Source organism: Argiope bruennichi, chromosome 11 (genome assembly GCF_947563725.1).
Source record: "Argiope bruennichi chromosome 11, qqArgBrue1.1, whole genome shotgun sequence".
In the NCBI taxonomy this organism is placed as follows: Eukaryota; Metazoa; Arthropoda; class Arachnida; order Araneae; family Araneidae; genus Argiope; species Argiope bruennichi.
The window spans coordinates 27,476,503-27,495,966 of NC_079161.1; the positions used below are offsets into that span (position 1 = coordinate 27,476,503).

A 19,464-nucleotide genomic window follows, 5' to 3' on the forward strand; every position below is an offset into this window, starting at 1 on the left:
AAATATTATTAAATCTAGTATGTGTTTATATGTATGTGTATTAAATTTTTGTACTAATCGGTCGGAAAGAACGCGTCTAAAACACAGATTCGATGTTTTATGATGCTTTTAATCGCATGCCTGAGATAAATCGCCTGAAATCTCGCCAAGTGTCATATGATAGATTAAAAAAAGATGCTAAATCCACTGCAAAAGTTAATAATTCGTAACTATTGTACGCCAATATCAGGCAAGACATCACCTTTATCAGAGAATATGCGAGAACGTTTTTGGATGATCACTCCTGATTATAATAATGTAAAAGCTGGAAATGAACTGAAACTATTACGTGTAATTTGATCTATTAGAGAATTAATAGAAGAAGATTAAAGTTGATGTCCAGTATATTGGACGGATATCAGTATATATATATATCCAGAATACTAAAGATTATTAATCAAATTAAAACTAAAAAATGGGTGTTCATTCTTCTGTTGCATGTTTTGAACATATGTAACTTTTTGGAAAGATACGATTGCCACACGTAAATTGAAAACGAGTGTGCACGCCTTGTTTCTGGTCGAAGTCAGATCAAGTTCGAACGCCCACGCAGGCCATTTATTTTTCTTAAGTCTATTTGCATTTTAAAAGGAAAAAGGTAGGTAGGCAGTCTCTTGTAGAGATTTGTATTAAATGAGATTTCTAGCATTAATACTGTAACATAAAGGGTGTGGTTATTTGAACAATCCAGTAGCATGAATCATCAACTTCACCAGAGGTCGGACGGAAACTTTAAGATTTTGTGCCTAACCCTTTCCTTCGAAGGTCATTCAACTTCAGCCTTTGTTTTTATTAAATGTTTTTTTAACTTTACACTGTATATAAATTAGCATATCAGCTGCAAATTGTGACATACATGATTAAGAAGAAAAAAAACGTTCAAATCATTCTCCAGTGCAAACTATTGGAGTTAGAGCTACCGATTTTGGCTGAAAATTACTTCCTGATTATGAAATGCTCACTAAGAGAGGAGTTTGCAAGATTTTAAGGTTTTCCTTCAACTTCTTACAGTTTTAACAGAGTTTTACTTAATTATCAGATCTTTTATTGGTTAAGGGGGTATTAAATAATGAATATTCTTATTTCCTAAGACAGTGAGTCTATCCTTGCGAATCATATCATAATTATATGATCACTGTAGACATAAATATAGCTTCAATCCATTATTTGCTATGTGTGTTGTTTGTTCCATTCATAAATTATAAGGTAGCAATTTATTTTTATTGATATGAAAGTTTAGGGCTGGAAATGTCAACATTCGTATCTTCCTGAGGTTTTGAGATTTGAACATCATTTATATAATAGTGTGTAATCACGAACCTTCATTTTCAGTCATTCAACAACCTGTGAAGTCAGCTCAATTTTTTTGGTTTTTGGGGAAAAAATGAATCGCCGGATGGAGATGAACAGTAGACACACAGAAATGACGAAATTGGAAGGAAGGTCAACAAAATTTACATTAAAAAAATTGCAAGAATTTCATTAAATTTACAAGGTTAATAAAACAAGAATAGTTTTGTAACCTCGCCGAATCCATACAATGCAGAAAACGCAATCCGGAAATTTAACCTCGCCCTGCTGAGTTCCCAGTTCCTTTCCAGTGCAAGACGGTAATGTCTCTAATTTTGAACTTGCTGGAATACCATCACAAATATGTTTGCTGCTAGAAAATTACATCTTTCTGCTGTCCTTGAATCTCAATCTGTAGTATTTTCTTATTGTGGAAAAAATGTACCATCCCCAGGCGTAGATGCCCATGTTGAGTTGAGCAGGTGCCATGCTGAGGACTTAGAACTTGTGCACACAGCAGTTTTGTTGGACAAATCATCAGAAACATAAAATGTATGGGAAGAGATTAGTGGCTTGAAATGCGTTGATAGTAGTTGGGCAATGCACATTTACTCATTTTTTTCCCCTTACTTTCTCGTACACGATGTATAGAGAAATTATGGTAATCATGAAAAAAAACACACACACACACACATTTTTGGCATTATGTCTGCCTGTAACAAAGATAACTCAAATCCGCTTTGAGCTAAGCGGAGGAAATTTTGTATATAGTCTTTACACCAAATTTGCAGATTTTGGGCAAATTTGAGCAAATTCCACTCCTGGAAAGTCTTTATTTTCAGGTTATCTGAATATAAATTAACACGCTAACTACAAAACGAAAAGAGCTAGATACATAAAATTTGGTACACAAATTTAACATCTAAAGTGCAGACAGACATCTGTCAAATTTTGAACCAAATCCATCTAGGTATTGATCACCTGAGGTTTATCGTTTTACAAGCATGAAAGCGCAATAAGGCAGAAACGCAGTGACTTTAAATACATGAAATTTGATGAATGATTTTGTGACTACAATTGAAGTTCTGCATCAAAATTTAATTTCAAGTCGGTTTAAAAAAAACTGAGTAAGTATGACATGTAATAATCGATGTTTTACCGCTGGACTTGGCTGAGTTGTCAGAAATGGCACCTCATTTATTGCCAAAACCTTTGCCAAGAAGCCAAAATACTTCCAATTTACAGAATTTATAACAATATGTATATCTGGATTAGAATTGCAGAATTAACCAATTACAGCTGTTTGCAGAATCAGCCAATGATGTGGGTGCCTTCAGGAACCTAGCTTCGTTGGTTCCAAACCATTCGTATTTCCTCAGACTTGTCCTGTGCTTTTAAATAATTTATTTTTTTATTCCCTTTAGAAACTAACAAACATTTTAGAATTTTAAGCACCGTTTATTATGCTAAAATTGTCTTGTTTATCTATCATATATTTGATACTGAGTAGCCAATTCCCACAATAAATACCAGTAATAAAGGAAATATAGTTCTTGTTCTGTCACTTTCCAATAACAAATTCACAAATTAACGAATCAAGAATTGATTCCTCAAAGGGCCTTTAGTAAGAATCCTGAAATATTGAATAAACTCTTATCTCCAATACATAGTGAAATGATGATATTTTGGAGAAAACCGTTTTGAACAAAATCGTTTGCAAAGTATGAAAGAAGAAGAATCTGAGCTAATTTGCAAGAAATGTCGCCAGATTTTGTTGCCAAAGCGCTTGCAAAGAAGCCAAAATTCTATTTATAGAATTCTTAACAATATGTATATCTGAATTAAAACAAAAAAGAATGAAAGCACTTTCCGTTTGCAGAATTAACTAGTAATGTGGAAACCCTCAGAAACCCTGGGTTTGTGAGTTCCAAACCATTCGCAATTTCTTCAAATTGCCTAGTGTTTTTAAACAATTTTTTTTTTTTTATTCCCTTGAGAAAATTAATAAACATTTTAGAATTTTAAGTACCTTTTAATATGCTAAAAGGGACCAGTTTATCTATCATATATTTGGTACAGTGTAACCAGATATCCTTTAATAAACAGTAATAAATAAAATATAGTTCTGCTCTATAACTCTACAATAACTGACTAAAGAATTCGCAAATTAAGGAATCAAGAATTTATTCACCAAAAGTCCTTTAGTAAGGATCCTGAAATAGTGAATAAACTCTATCTCCTATACATACTGTACTGATGACATTTAGCAAAAAGTGTTTTGAGCAAAATTGTTCGCCAAGTAAACTGTTCAATTTTACGCCGCTAATAATGCGGGCGATTCCTCTAATCGCTCACTCTAATGCACGCTTAACCTAAAAAAGAAGAAAATAGACCACCCACTGGAAAAGAATGAAAGTGCTATTGGTGTCAGCGCATTTTATTTGCAGCTGGCTCAACGATATTCAAATGCCGGCTATTCCGATGCACGTAGGCATTGACCGTTGGACAGGTCTCTAATCTGTTCCGCCTCTTTATGAAGAAGCGGGTCACGGTTGTTTTGGTGTCGAACGGAATGAAAAATCGTGCCGCTATTGTTTGAACCGAACTTGACCCGTGCTTCTGAAAGATAGGGGGTTTGTCGCCAAATCCATAGCGTCTGTCTTCACGTTTTGGCTAAAGATGGTTTCTTATTTTTCTGATGATAATGAATTTTTCGGTATTGGATTTTTATAACGATAAAAAGGCCAAATATCATTGATCAGTCGTTGTTTTTCGATTCATTGTCCAAAGATTGCAAAAATGATCCAGATTTCTGAAAAAAAAATGTTCCGAATTTCTATATTATTATTATATCTTGTACGCAAGAAATAATAGTACAAAAATATATATATATATATATATTTTTTTGTACAGTATACAAAAGAAAACTATAAAAATAGACAAAGTTGCATCGCGAAATTCAGATGAATCTCCACATTTTAGACCTCTAATGTTCAGAAAAAACATTTTTGGAGTTATGTCTGTCTTCAAGAATGATAACTCAGGCTATTTGAGTTAAAAGGATGAAACGTCGTGTATGGTCTTTACATCAAATTTGAAGATTTACACACATTTTTGGAGTTATGTCTATCTTCGAGCACAAACACTCGAAAACAATTTTAGTTAAAAGGATGAAATTTGGTGTATGATCTTTATACCAAATTTGTAGATTTTTGTCGAATTTTGAACGAAATCTATTCAGAGGAAATCTGTCTAGTTGTCCAAATAGAATCGAATACATTATATGCGTGTATTAACCGCATATCAACGATAAATCGGCCAGAAAATTGCCAAACTAGATTCAGTAAAAGCCCTGGATTTGAGCCAAAGATCTATTTTCCATTAATATTGCTAGTCAATGACATGCAGTTAATTCACAAATACTAGTTTTCTTTTCTATACTATGAAGTACTAAACACTAAAATGCAAAAATAAACATCTGAGCAATTATAACATTCAGAGCCTTCTCGAAATTTCACAATTTTATGCTAATATGGAAGAATAACACCTCTAGTACAGAATATGCGAGAAAGTTTCGGTGGGACCACTCCACGTAATTGCTAATTATTTGTTCCTATAGAATAGCATAGGTTTTTAGTTTCCCATTGATAGCTTGTTCACAAAGTCACTGCCATTTCTCATTTGAATTTGTCAGATGTTGAATCAATTTGGACAATAGTCCCAGCGATAAGTAGTTCAGGACCGTATTCCGATGCGTCTCTCACTTTATGCCCATTACACTGTTTAAGTAACTGTTTAACTGTAGTAAGTACATTGTTTTTAAGTTTATAAGGTTATAATTGCGAAGTTATGCTTGTTAATTATATCTGTCTATATGTGAACATGGTTATTAAAAAAGGCGTTGATAATAGGCCGATGAAGTTTGGCATGTGGCTTTTAAGCAATTTTGTGCAGTTTTTGAATTTGTTTAAAATGGTAGGGTATGAAAAATATTTTACTGAAGGTACAAGGTATTTAGCGCTAGTGAGCTGTATTAAAACTTAGGCATCTTAATTTTTTCAAAAGTACCTTTGTTGATTCAAACAACATAAAATATAACTTTTTACATAATTTAAAGCATCATTTCAAATCGAAGTATATATTTCTGAGGGTTTCTGAATGAGGTATTGGGCTATGATTAAATCGGACATTTTGTACACTCCGCGGAATTCGTATAAAAAAATAATCGGGAACTACCTATTTTGTCATTAAACCCATAAATAATGAAACCGTGAAAGCACGAATTCGAGAGCTCGAATTAAACAAATTCCCAGCATTTTTTTATATCAAAAAGGCGCTAAATTATATGTATGAAAATCGACCTTAATGTTAAAACTCAACGGAGCAAATAGCCGTTATGATTTCACCAGTATCATTACAGATCGCTTGAAACGTGAAAAGTACGGGTTGAAAAACTGTTTGAAACCGCTTTGCTGGAAAATGATATGTTCCGCTTGAGTAAGCTGGGGTTGTTTACACTTGCTACTGAAAATTTATTTTTGTTGCCGTAACTGAAGCTTCCGCGTAAATTTCTCTTTGAATATTCTTTTTCTTGGTGACGTCAATTTCTACGTACTTCAAGGTGTAATAATTAAAGAGGCTGTGTTCTGGACAGATGTATTTTGTCTCCTTGAATACATAAGCAGTTACAGTTGTAATTACATAATAATTTGCTTATTTAAAACGATTATTTCTCTGTATAAATTGCATCGCATTCAATACTATCAGTTTTTAAAAATTGTCTCCATGATGATAAAAGTTAATGAATTAAAACTATATAATAATAACGATAATTTGGATATACAAATATATAGACATATTTTGTGCCATGGATATGGGAGAAAATAGATACCTAGGATCAGTCAATTAGTTTCTCATAATACAATTATTGGCATCAATATTATCACATTATAAAAATTTCATTGTGTTATTTTTTTTATGTATTCAGCTATTCAATTAAATAATTGAATAGCTGTTTCTTTTAAGCAAATATGAAACTAAAATATTTATTAAATATTTAAAAACGAACTAGAAACTTAGTTTATACATCGTAACTTGCATTCTATAGTACTTTATTTTTAGTTCTAAAACTGGCTGTTATCATTCCCCCATATGTATTCGCTCTCTTTCTAATAACAATATACAACTATCCTGTTTTTGTCAGTTACAAATATGATTACAATCGAAGGGTCATTAATTCAGTCATATTGCCAAGGTAGTACTAATCAACTGTAGATAATTATCTAAAATAGTTTGATTTTAACTGTGTAATCATCTAACTCGATTACAATTCCATCATTCAAATGGGCTGTAATAATTGTTATAATTGAAGGTATTTATATATTATCGCAACCATATTGGCGATAAAATTCAATGTCGCCAGTATTGAAGTTCCCACTTCAGTGCTTTAGACACGTGCGAATTCGAGGTTGCCAATTTGGTGAATTATCCTGGAAGTTGACATGATTGCAATAGTACGTAAATACTCATTTGAATTATTAGTGACAAAATTCAAATTCCATATTACCTTCTTATTTACTTTCTTTCGGCATTTGTCAATCAAATAATTATTTTATGCAATGGAAACGTTTTAGGGGAAATGGTAAATGAAATGCGAAAACGATTATATGTAATCCCAGTTTCGAAAAACACTCATTATTTTATTTTACGAATTAGTATATGTTTCTCTTCTTTTACCTATCATTTAAAAAACAGGCTGTAAGCAATTTCCGTCTCATGTTATCGCGAATATATTCCAAGCACTTTCTTGTGAATAGAAAAGTTTGTTGTCCTGAGGACAATACGTTTTAGACTACACATTATCAATTTAGACTACAGTTATCCTCAAATTGTTAAATAACTACCAGTTTGAATGAGTATTTATGGAATGTACCAAGCATTGTTTCTTTTATGTTCCTATCAAACACTTGCTTTGAAAGGATTTTTTTTTTTTCCTGGGGATAATTCTTGTTTTTATCTGCTTTAACAGGTATTCAATAACAGTAATCTTTCTTGGGTTACTGAATGCTTTTCTGATTAATAGACTATTAAAAAGACGTATCTTGTATAATCGAACATTTTCAAGCCAATTCTTCCCTAGATCGAATACAATGTTAATGCGTGAAATCTGTCTAATTACTTTCGTCTCTCATCCAATTAGCATAGCTCAGAGCACAATATTGAAAATTACAATTTGCACAATATGGTGTGGCATTAATCTATTACTCAGTATATATGTTATCGCGTATTCCACAATATTGCGAATAGTGTTTAAAATCGTACAATGTGTTTACTCATGTTTCTTCAAACAATGTTGTATCCACATATGAAATCAAAATAAAGAAAAACCGACACTCATTTTTTAGAAATCAATTTTTTTTAAAAAATTTGTTGTCCAATCAAAGAAGCAAAGGAAGATACAAAACGAAAGAAGAAAGAAGAAATACCGCATACAAAGAAAAAAGAAATCAGCAAAGGAAGATATAAAACAAATGTTTTAGTGTTTATAAAAAAATAATTCAAGAACCGGATTATCGATACATTATTGAAAAAGAAATCGATTTGTAAATGAAATTATATATTAGTATATTTGTAAATTTTTTAACATGGATAATCGAATTCAAAGCATAAGCAATTAAATTTAATAGTGTTTGCTTAAATCAACATTTCCGTCTCTCTGTCTTTTAATAAAAGGAAAACACAAGATGTCTACCCGTTTATACATTTTGACTGAAGTCATGATGCTTATGCACTTTTAGGTGAAATTTCAATCCTCGGTTTATTAATGTACAAGTGAATATCATTTCAAAATGCGAATTAAAAATTACTTAAAATTCTTTTAATTTTTTATTTTAATTAATAGTAATGAGGAAAGCGATAGTGATATCACTGCGTAATAGACGCTAATCTCAAGTCATTTAGCATTGCATTCTCTGCCGACTATAGCGCCACCTCACAAGAGATCAAATTAAAAAGTTAAGCCAGTGTGACGTTAAAATTATGAATCATGATAAGTTGTGTGAAGAAATCGATCCTTAGTGAAACTGTCAGGAAAAAGATTTTGTCATCAAAATTAATGAGGTGTTCATTGGAAATTTCTCTTATTTTCGAAATATTTAAGGATTAAAAAAATCTCTTAAATAATTTAATAGAAACACTTCGCTTGAAAGATATCCGTATTAGAGTTTTGATTTCACACCAAAATTGGTAATTACCAACGATTTAAACTGGCATTTTTTGAGCTATGATCAGTTTTTGAATATTAGCGGTGCATGGATATTATCCCCCCCCCCAATTTTGCAAAAAACTAGACATTGCTTTTTCCGAATGGGCTCTGAAATTGTTGGAATACAGGCGCAACAATCAACCTCTCTGGCTACAAAAAACGGCAGATACAAAAGAAAATAACTTTTATCCCTAATGATTCAGTATTTATGTCATTATTTTCTTTACAAAATACACTATTATACCAATTCCATATACTTATCCTGCTTTCCTGCAACCCCACTACAGCGCCACTCGCGGCAGTGTGGTGAAAGTGGGCCACTGCAACAGCCTTCACGGTCCGGTAGGCCCAAGGCCAAACAAAATCTTTTGTTTGTCTGTGGAAAGGCTTTTTTTGTTTGATAGCTATCTTCAAATACCATTTTCTTAAGAGAAAGTCTGATGAGACTCGATGTCCTTTCTTATTTTTGTCTCTGAAGAGAGTTTTAATCTCACAGAAAAGACACGTGCTCATCATGCATTGGCGATTTATTTATTTTTTTACGTGATAATTACTTCTTTTAGCTTTGCTTTATTACAATTAAAAATCAAACTACGATGAACTTTGTTCTTCCTTTCTTTTTTTGTTTCTGTACTTGAACTTCAACTGAAGAATTTAACTTTTTATAGCAGGTTTTCCGTATTTATTCAAGCGGACATCAAACTCATTTTTTTTCCAGTTCTTTTTAAATATGCATTTTCCAGTGTTAGAATCAAAATTTAAATGCATTGGTCGAAATTTTGATATTTTTTAAAGCAATGTTTTTTTTTATAGAAAATTTTTATGGAGCCTCCATTGTTAAATCTTGGTTGCATTAAGTGGGACGACATTTTTTTGAAATTAAAAACTTGCTTGAATATAGTTGTTTTCAGCAAAGAAATTATTTTATAAACCAACATTCAACAAAAATGAGTATGGTGTATTTTCTGTACATCAAAGCCATTTCTTTGACCAAAGTTTGACTTGTCATTGTGGCACTGAAGACTGCTTTATAAATCATATGATCAAAGTCTGTTCACTATGGCAAGAACACAGACTCAGATGGCCAAGAAATTGGATGTCTCTTGAAGTCGAATGATCTTTAAAAATTCCAGTCATTTAAATCTTCTATTAAGGACGTTTTGTCAAAGCTCTTTTCTTTAGTTCTCTCCTAATGTAAAAAGTTAACGCACGTTTAATGCATTTAATAAAATTTTCAATGTTTCACAAGTTAATGTGTAATGTAAAATATAATGTTTTTTTTTTTCTCTCGACCAATCTGCGTTTTCTGTAGAGGGCCCTCTGTTATTTGCAAGTGCCCAATATCATCAAGTGTCATTTGTTCCTTCCAGCTAGATTGGGTTGCTCTTTGACATGACCACTGGCTAGTTCGGGGTATTTTCTTGAATATATCCAGCAAATTAATATAAAGAATATATATGTGCCAGAAAAACTGCTCATAAGTGATGTTAATGAAATTGAAACTTATCTTAAAATTGGAAATTTGAAACCTATATCTTAAATATAGACGTTATCTTTCATCAAGCGAAGAGGCTATATTCTAATTATATACCTGATTAGAAAATTAAAAAAAACTTTCATTCACATTTCTTTTATGTGGATTTTGTCGAGAAATGATAGTGTCATATAATGTTATATTTCGGAATGAAAGTACGTAGGTAAACACATTACACAAGTTTTTTTTTCTAATAAATAAAATATTTTGAAATCCACAGTATTACTAATTTGATCATACCTCTACAGTTTTCTAGTACAAATATACAACTGGAATTCTTATTTGTCTTTACTAAATGAACATTTATTTACTGAAAGTTGCCCTCCTGTTAATTGACTTTATATTGGCACTATATTGAACAAGAATTTTCGCTTCTGTTGGGAAATACTTATATACTTGGGAAAAACTAGCATTATCTGAGTTTTTGCATCTGAGCATTGCTGCAGCATAATAATAGATAAAATTTCTGAACGCTTCAGATAGAATATAGATAGATAACTGAACGAATACTTTATCTATCTATAAGTATTCTTCTTAACTTAGATAAATAATTATCTAAGTAGCAAAATAAATAATATAATACTTATAGACAGATAAGGAATACTTTCTCTCTATAAGTAATATATTGTTCAAAATATCTTAAACCACTTTTCTAGTGATACCAAGATCCAAACATAAATATAATTCCTTTTTTACATTATGGTCCATTATTTCAAAGGTTTCTGTACATTATGATCCAAATATCAATATATCATTGCTTTTATTAAAAGCTTTTTAATAAATAATAATATATTCCTGTAATTACAGGTGAACATTATATTAGGTCAACATATTAGAATTATAGTACATGTATTTTGAAAGACTGATTCATACTCCCGTTTACACGCATTAATATGGCAATATTTTCAGATACAGGCTATTATGACTTGAACCTCTTACTTTCGTTTTAGTATCAATTTATTTTTTCACAACAAAAGATAGTTTCATGAGGCTATTTACATATGAATGATAGAAATTGATCAGAGTATTTATAGACGAAATAGACTGAAATTGATCAAACATTTGATGTTGAAACAATCATTTGATTGTTTGATCAAACATTTAATGTTGAAAACAATTGATCAAACATTGATCAATTGATGAACATTTAAAGTAAAAATTTCTTTTGTTAAAATAAACACGACATAATTCCATTTAATTCAAAACTGCGTTGCCAGATTCCAAGCTGGAATAAGATGCGACGCAAACTCTAAAATGAAAATAAACAGGAAATATAAAATTTATCAGGAATGGCAACACACTTTGTACCATATTCCTTAGAATGAAGCTAACTTCAATTGCAGCGTTTTCCGATGATTCACAGAAAAATGTAAGCATATTTAAATCAGCGTGTGTAGGCAAATAAAAGCTGTGCAGTAGAGTATTTCTAATAATAACTGGTGCGGGATAATGCATGTTTTTGAATGGTTCACGTATAGAGGACTGAATTAGATTTTAGAAATAAACCATGCAAGAATATAAAAATTGTGAAATACTGATTAGTTTTACAATTGTTTTAAATGGCAAAACTTCATTAAGAGATACGTCTGAAAATTTGAAGAATGTTTTTTTTTCCCAACTAATAGCGAAACATATAATTAAAAAAGTGAAACAAGACGAAAGATAAAATTAAATTGATTTTATTTAAAAAGAATAAAACAACGACCTAGACGTGAATGAAAAAATCGAATAATTTTACAAAGCCAGATTTTTTTTTATTATTAATATTAATTTAAGTCTTAACCACATATCTTAAACCGCATATTTTATAGATAAAAATATCCTTTCTGAAAAAGCAGTTTTCATTTTTTTTGTTTGTTGTCATATTGCTAGCTCTTTTTTTTTTTTTTTTAAATAGCATTATATTTCTATATAAAGATTAATCATGCATTTTAATTCGATTTTTGATTTCTGCATATTTGGATATAAGTCTGTTTCTTTATGCTTCAACGAATTTCTGTGAAACAATTTAAGTTCTTTTTTAATTCGTAGAAATGAATTCAAAAAGAAAAAAAAGGAAAGTGTTTATGTGGCAAATGTACAATTTGTTTTCTAATTCAAAAAGCAGCAAAGATAACGAATGTGGACTTAACCTTATATCACCAAAGAATTTTTTTTAAAGAAAGCTTTCTGCTGTTAAAGAGGTTTATAGAGTTTTAATTACCTAATAATTTTGTTTAGATTTCGAACTTAAGAAATGAGCTCAAACCGGGAATTAGAAATGAATTCATGTAAAGTTCTCAAATACTTTTAATTCATAAAAAAAGAACAAAAAAAAAGCATCTTTTTTTATAGCATCAAAACCGGAAACAAATATTCTAGAAAAATCTCTCACAACAATCATCTAATGTCCTTTTTTACCTTGACCTTCAGCTGCTATTTTGCAATTCAAATAATTCAGACTTGTTGATGAAAGGTTGGCAAGACCTATTTACATAACAGTTGGTTTTATCTAACAAAGATATCATTCATATGTTATTGCTGTTTTTGTTAGAAATGATGATTCAGGGTTATTTTTAATAATGCATAAACTTTTATACTTTTTTCCATTTTTGACGTATTTAGGGTCGGGAAAACATTCTTCGAAACCATAAATAATCGAAATTTTCTCTCGGCACCTGCTGTACATCTGCATGTCAAGTGAAATTACAAATGTGATATTAATTAACATATATAGAGATTTGTAATTAAATATATAAATTTGATAAATGTTAAGGAAATATTTTAAATCAAATTTATTCTTTAATTTTTGTTTGATGATACGACGAACGATTTTTTTATAACACTTTCATGCTTTGTAAACAACTGCAGTCTTAATTACAATTGAAAAAATATATTTATTGTAACATATTTTGTTATATATGTTACAATAAATTAATTGTTATATATAAATGAATTATTTGTTATATATAATTAAATTATTTGTTATATATAAATATGTTACAATAAATATATTTTTTCAATTGTAATTAAGACTGCAGTTGTTTACAAAGCATGAAAGTGTTATAAAAAAATCGTTCGTCGTATCATCAAACAAAAATTAAAGAATAAATTTGATTTAAAATATTTCCTTAACATTTATCAAATTTATATATTTAATTACAAATCTCTATATATGTTAATTAATATCACATTTGTAATTTCACTTGACATGCAGATGTACAGCAGGTGCCGAGAGAAAATTTCGATTATTGTAACAATTTAAATCAGAAGTACATGTTTTGTGCACTCTTAAAATCTCATTTTTTTTTATTTTTTTATTAAAGGGAATTATTTTTGACGAGTATTTAAAATAATTATAATGCACTATAAATCTATTTATTAGATTTCTTCAAAAAGTATTCAAACACAGTTACTTATGCGTAAACAAATGAAACCAGAAAGTGTGTTTTGATGCAAGTATGAGGCGACTCTTCTATATATGCCTGAATTTTTTTCTGCCTATATGCCTGATTTTTATGATAGCCAGCAGACATCTGCTGATTTAGGACATTTAAGACATCATCATTGAAATGTTCAATTTTGAAAAGAAATTTAGAAGCTGAATAACGTTACTGCAAATTTCATAAGCCTTCGGAAGCGAATCTCTGTCTCTGTCTCTCTCTCTCTCTCTGTGTGTGTGTGTGAGGGGTATCTTTCAGATAAAAATATGACACAACCACTTCAAAGAAATACAAATGTCAACGGAGAATGAAGAATATTCTATCAGGTTTCGATCGTCGAGACATACCAAGTGAGGGCCTTATTAATGCAAAATTCTTGAATCTTGCTCAGAGAATTTGTAAGCGGGACAAATATGACCAATTTCATTTTGTCTGAGAATTTGAGCTTCAGGAGAATTATCTGCAAACGTTTATTCAGAAAGCTGATGTTCTTGCTGGGAAGCCTGTCATCCAGCAAGAGATTTTGAACTAATCCAATTTTAAAGAAATTTACAGTTTTATTAAAAAGACCACATACTGTTTCGTTTTCGAGCTATCATGTCCACAGACAATTGTAATTCCATAAATGATTTTCGACTCACGGTAGTCTAAAAAACGAACATTCTATGAAATTTTGAGGGATTTTTTTAATGATAAATAACTACTTTATTTTCCTTCGTATACGAAAATGTAAGAAATTAAATTATCCATTGAAATGCGTTTAAAATGCTCTTTCGAAAGTAATGTTGGCGCACCAACTGCATTTGTGTAAGTGCAAGATTTTTAAAATTATTTGTTTTTAGAAGATTACTAAAGAAAATCCCAGAATAAAAATTATCAGATTCAATTTGCAATCCAATTTGCTCTTAATAAGTTATTTCAGATAATATTAATATGAAAAAGTAAGAGTATTTTTAGTGACAAAAAGTAAAGAATGTTTGCGCCTTCTGTCAAAATATCTTCAAATCCTTTTATATATTCTTTGAGCGAATCATTTTTTTAAACGCTTCTCCATATTCCATTATTGAAAAGCCATATTTAAATTTTCATAAACTGAATAATCTCAGCTTTCTAATTTACTATGTCTTTAAAAAATCCTGTATAAAAGAAACAAACTTAATTTTCATTTCCAAAATCTGTTGACGAAGTGCAAAAACGATTCACTTCCTACAGCTGGCACGTCACGTTATTTATTGTTTGATAATTTCACTATCACACATCTTGATTGAAGGAAAAACAAGGAAATTATTTACGGCTCTACAGGATTGCTTGCAGCGCCACCTAATCTTTGTAATGCTGCAATTTCTAACAAACTGATTAGTGTTGAAATCATTCTTTCTTTCATTTTAATGTTGTAAGAATTGTTCTTCCTTTTATGCAATTTTCGTGGGCTTTTTCATAAGCATAATTTCTTCCTACATGTGTAATACAATTATTTTCAACCTATTTTTCAATTTGCATTATTTATAAGTTAAAAGGCAATAAAAAAACTTGCAAGAGCTTACCGCTCTTTTATTAATGAGAATCTCATAATACAATTCAAAATAAATAGCCAATCAAACAAAGGAAATAGTGACAGTTTATGAATCTATCATTAATGTGCATCTCTCATCTTGTAAATGAATGCATTTTTCATGTCATCAATTAACGATGATAATAAATCTAATTTCTTTGTTTTGTTTCACAGGAACGTGCGTGATGACTTTAATTGCCTTCTGCGTGAGACAAGGTGTGTAACTAGCGAAACTGACCGCAACCGTAATGGAGATACCCTGAGAAATGCCATGAGGTATATCAGGGATGGATGCGACTCTGCCGGAGGTAAGCAACCATTGTATTCTCGCCCTGAAGTTCCATTAAAGTGTCGCTACCTGTTCTGGTCGAATAAGCATCCAAATTACTTTCCTAGCTATTATTTCATCGAAAGATTAATTTAATTTATTGCTTGAAATAAAACTATTTTAAACTTGGCTTATCGATACATTGAGGTACGGAGTTACCACCCCAACACCGTGCGCGAAGCACATCGTTGGTGTAGGCTTATCGATACAGTGTTGTTAATTTTTTTTTCTCTCCAATATTGCTTGCTTCATATTTGTGCAATTGAAATTTTGAAATTGTTTTTTTTTTTTTTTTTTTTTTTTTTTACCTAGCTGCTTAGAAACATAGCTGCATGTGACAAAATTTGAAAGAAGGATTTGACATTTTCGCAACTATTTTTGGAAAGATAAATTTTTTTGTTTTCTTACATTTACGCCATAGGTACAGAAACAATATTTAATCATTGTGCAAATGGAAGTACTTGAGATACTTTGCTGTTGTAATTTTTTTCCCGACACTGCATTGCTTCATATTTGTAAAAATAGAATTTTGAAATTGGTTTTTCATCCAGCTGTTTAGCAAACATAGCTGCTTCTGACAAAATTTAAAACAAGGTTTGAAGCATTGACAACTATTTTTGAAAGAACAATTTTTTTTTATTTTTTTTTTCATTTAAACCATTTTTTTTTAATAAAAAAACAATTTTTAACCATATGCGAATGTGATTGATGGAGATTTAGTACTCTTGCAATTTTTTTTTTTTTTTGTGACATCATTTGCGTTAGGTTTGTAAAAACAGAATTTTGAAATTCATTTATCTCTTAGCTTTCAGCAAACAGAGATATATCTGATAAAATTTGAAAGAAATATTTGAAATTTTGGCGACTGTCTTTGGAAGGATAGTTTTCTTTGTTTTCTTTCATTTAAATCATAGACACAGACTCAATATCGAACCATATGCAACTGGAGTTGCAATCGAGATAACTTTTTTTCTAACATGACTTACTTCATGTTCATAAAGTTGAAATTTTGAAATTGATTTTTCACCCAGCTGCTCAGTAAACATAGATGTACGTAACTAGATTTGCAATTTTTAAATCTTTAGAAGGAAAATATTCTTTTTCTTTCATTCACACCCCCCCCATAAGTATAGAACTATACCTAACCATAATCAAATGGAAATTATCGAGATCAAGTGCTGCTCAGATTTTTGATATCAATGAAATTGGAGTGCCTGAATCTTTCAAATTTTTGCCAGCCATGTTTGAAATAATTTGGAAATCAGAATATGAAATTATTTCCATGTTCATATATGCTTAATAGCAATAGATATTATTTTTGTTTATGAATCGGAATATGTCTCTGTATGTTATTCTGTCAAATTAGTGATTATTGCAAATTAATTCGGATGTATTTTGGAAACAATATATTTCCTAAATCGGGAAAATACAACAGAGAAGTGCTATGTGTTTGGAAAAATGTACATTAACTTTACTCTTCTCGTTATTATTTATTTTGTAATGTGCTTTAGAGATAAGCCTCGCTTTTATAATAATTTCTTTTGAAACCACATAAACTTAAACTTAGCTTACTTGGTCTGTGCTACCATTTCAATTCGTTGCCAAAGTATATTTTGTAATAAGTGAAAATGTATGCATGGGGAGGAAAAAAAAAATGATAAAATGAATGCACTCATGTTTGCAAGCATTTTATACATGCTTTCTGCACCAAAGAGTGAAATTTGATCTGAAAAAATCATTGCAATCGCATTTTTCTTTTACAGCCAGCTGGCGGGACAGCTCCTGCTATGTGGGCGAGGGTATGAAGACCTGCGAAAGCTCCTTTCCACTGGGCGGAACGCAGTACGCCTCCTACAATCCAGAGACGTGCAGGTAAGACTACTCTGGATAATAGACGGGGCATTAAACCCTACTAGCTCAAAGATATTATACAATATTTTAGAAGTTTTGTACAGCTTGTACCAAGATTTTTTGAAGCATTTTAAATATCTTTATACATAAAAGATCCTCCTTTGTTTTGTCTCTTATTGAAGTTTACAGGTTTTGTTCTTGAATGATAAAGTTTAACACACCTGCTATTCAAGAGAAAGGATAGTAACTGCGAATTTTTGAATGTCCACAGTTAATTGAAATATAAATCAGTTGAAAGTTAAATAAGTTTTTGGTGCTTTACATCTATGCGATCTGAAAATATTACCCCAAAAGAAAAAAAAATTCAATACCTTAACACTCATACTTTTAAAAAAAATCACATCAGTTTCATTTCTCTCCTAATTTTAATAATTTTAAAATTTTAATTTGAAACACAATGAAAAATAATATTTTTAATGATATGAATAATTTAAATTAATTCCATGGTTCCATGAATTCAATTCATTGTTCACTAAAGTTTACATTTAAAAAATCACTTTCTTTAGGCATTAACTATTAATTAGGATCATTAGTTCAACTTTTATTTCGTCATACATACATTTTTTTAAGTTGTACACTCATTAATTTTGAGTAGATTAATTCCATTAAATACAGATTCTACAATATTAGCAAATAATAAGATAAAATTTCAAATAAATACATTCCAGTTTAATATATTTAATAGTCAAGAAAGTTAAGTCAGGAGAAAAAGCTGGTTGCTAAAGACGGCTAGTATATGAATGAAAAACATAAATAACTAGTTTCTCAAAGTTGCGAGGCTTCTAAGAAATCGCGGGCTCTCGCTATTTCATAACCCGTCCTTACTTTTAACAACTTAAGACTGTTAGCGTGGAAATTTTTTAAAATGTTGTTGGGCCTTTGATCTTTGAATAAACTTCTCATATTTTTACTTGTTAATTTTGAGATTTATTCTCAAAATATAAAGACAATGTTGTAATATATTGTAAAAGATTAGGCGTATGTTCTGTGTGTAATATAGACCATGATGTACTTATATATTAGATGGTATGCGTAGCTATGGTCATCACGTGATTGTAGTATCTCATGAATTGACTTTCCCATTTCATTTCTAGGAAAAAAAATTTATAGTGATATTTGATCAAATATACTATACTATGTACAATATTAACATGTACAAATACATTTGTACATGTACATGTATCAAATATACTATAATATACTTTAGATACTATGATTTCAGCTTCTTTCCTCCAGAAAGCATTCCATTACTAAGTAGTCTCATTATCATGCAATTACCTTATTCAACTATAATGTCCAGAGGTTAAGAACTATGAGTTCAAGCATTCCATAACACTACTTCTAAATTGGCAAATCAAAACAATTCCTCTATTCATGATTTTTATAGTTTCCAAAAAGGAAATCAAAGATTCGGTCGAACTATTTCACACACCAAAGCTGGAGAGAAAGTACAGTTGCAGAAAAGATTTTCACGCCTCAATAGAACAAACGGATGGGAAGTTCGATCGTAAATCACAAACCTTACTGCAGATGTTTTCCAAGCCGTTTACTTCTTTAGAAACAGGATACGAAAACATTTTTAGATCTGTTTCTAGGGATTTTCTATGCATTTTTTAAAACCCATAACTTCGACATTGGCAAAAACACGCGAATTCTTTCAATTTAATGAAACAATCAGAATTTCATTACAACAATGAAAAGAATTATTATAAAGTATGTTAAAAACCAGTTTTGAAGAATTTATTAAAAACTAAGAATTAATTATGCGAAAAAGGTAAAATAAAATTGCTTTGAATCTAAAGGCTGTTTGATTTTAATTTTAAAGTGATGAAAATATGGATTTTATGCTATAATATAATTAATGAAATGTATTAAAATTTTGATTGATTTTTAATTAATTAAAAGTGAGCTAATTACAAAATTTGATAGCCCTGTATCCAGTAATCTGCATTGTTGAATGTCTTTGGCCATTTCTGCATCGATATTCTAAAAATAAATTTTCAAATATGGCAATCTAAAAGTATTTTCACGTTATAAATGAGATTTAGAAACAAGATAATTAAACAGCAGTTATGTTTTAAATTCTCCTTTATTTCTAAGTTAAGCCTTTTCATATTCTTAAGA

At 30.3% G+C, this 19,464-nt stretch overlaps 1 protein-coding gene across 2 annotated transcripts in view; it reads left to right on the forward strand.

The window, feature by feature from the left end:
- LOC129956876 (uncharacterized) overlaps positions 1-19,464 on the forward strand; it is a 101,479-nt gene that overhangs the window by 61,774 nt on the left and 20,241 nt on the right. For both annotated transcript variants that reach the window (XM_056068854.1, XM_056068855.1), the window contains exons 3-4: positions 15,276-15,409; positions 17,193-17,301. In XM_056068854.1, the coding sequence (XP_055924829.1) occupies positions 15,276-15,409; positions 17,193-17,301 (243 nt within the window). The remainder of the gene's footprint in view (positions 1-15,275; positions 15,410-17,192; positions 17,302-19,464) is intronic.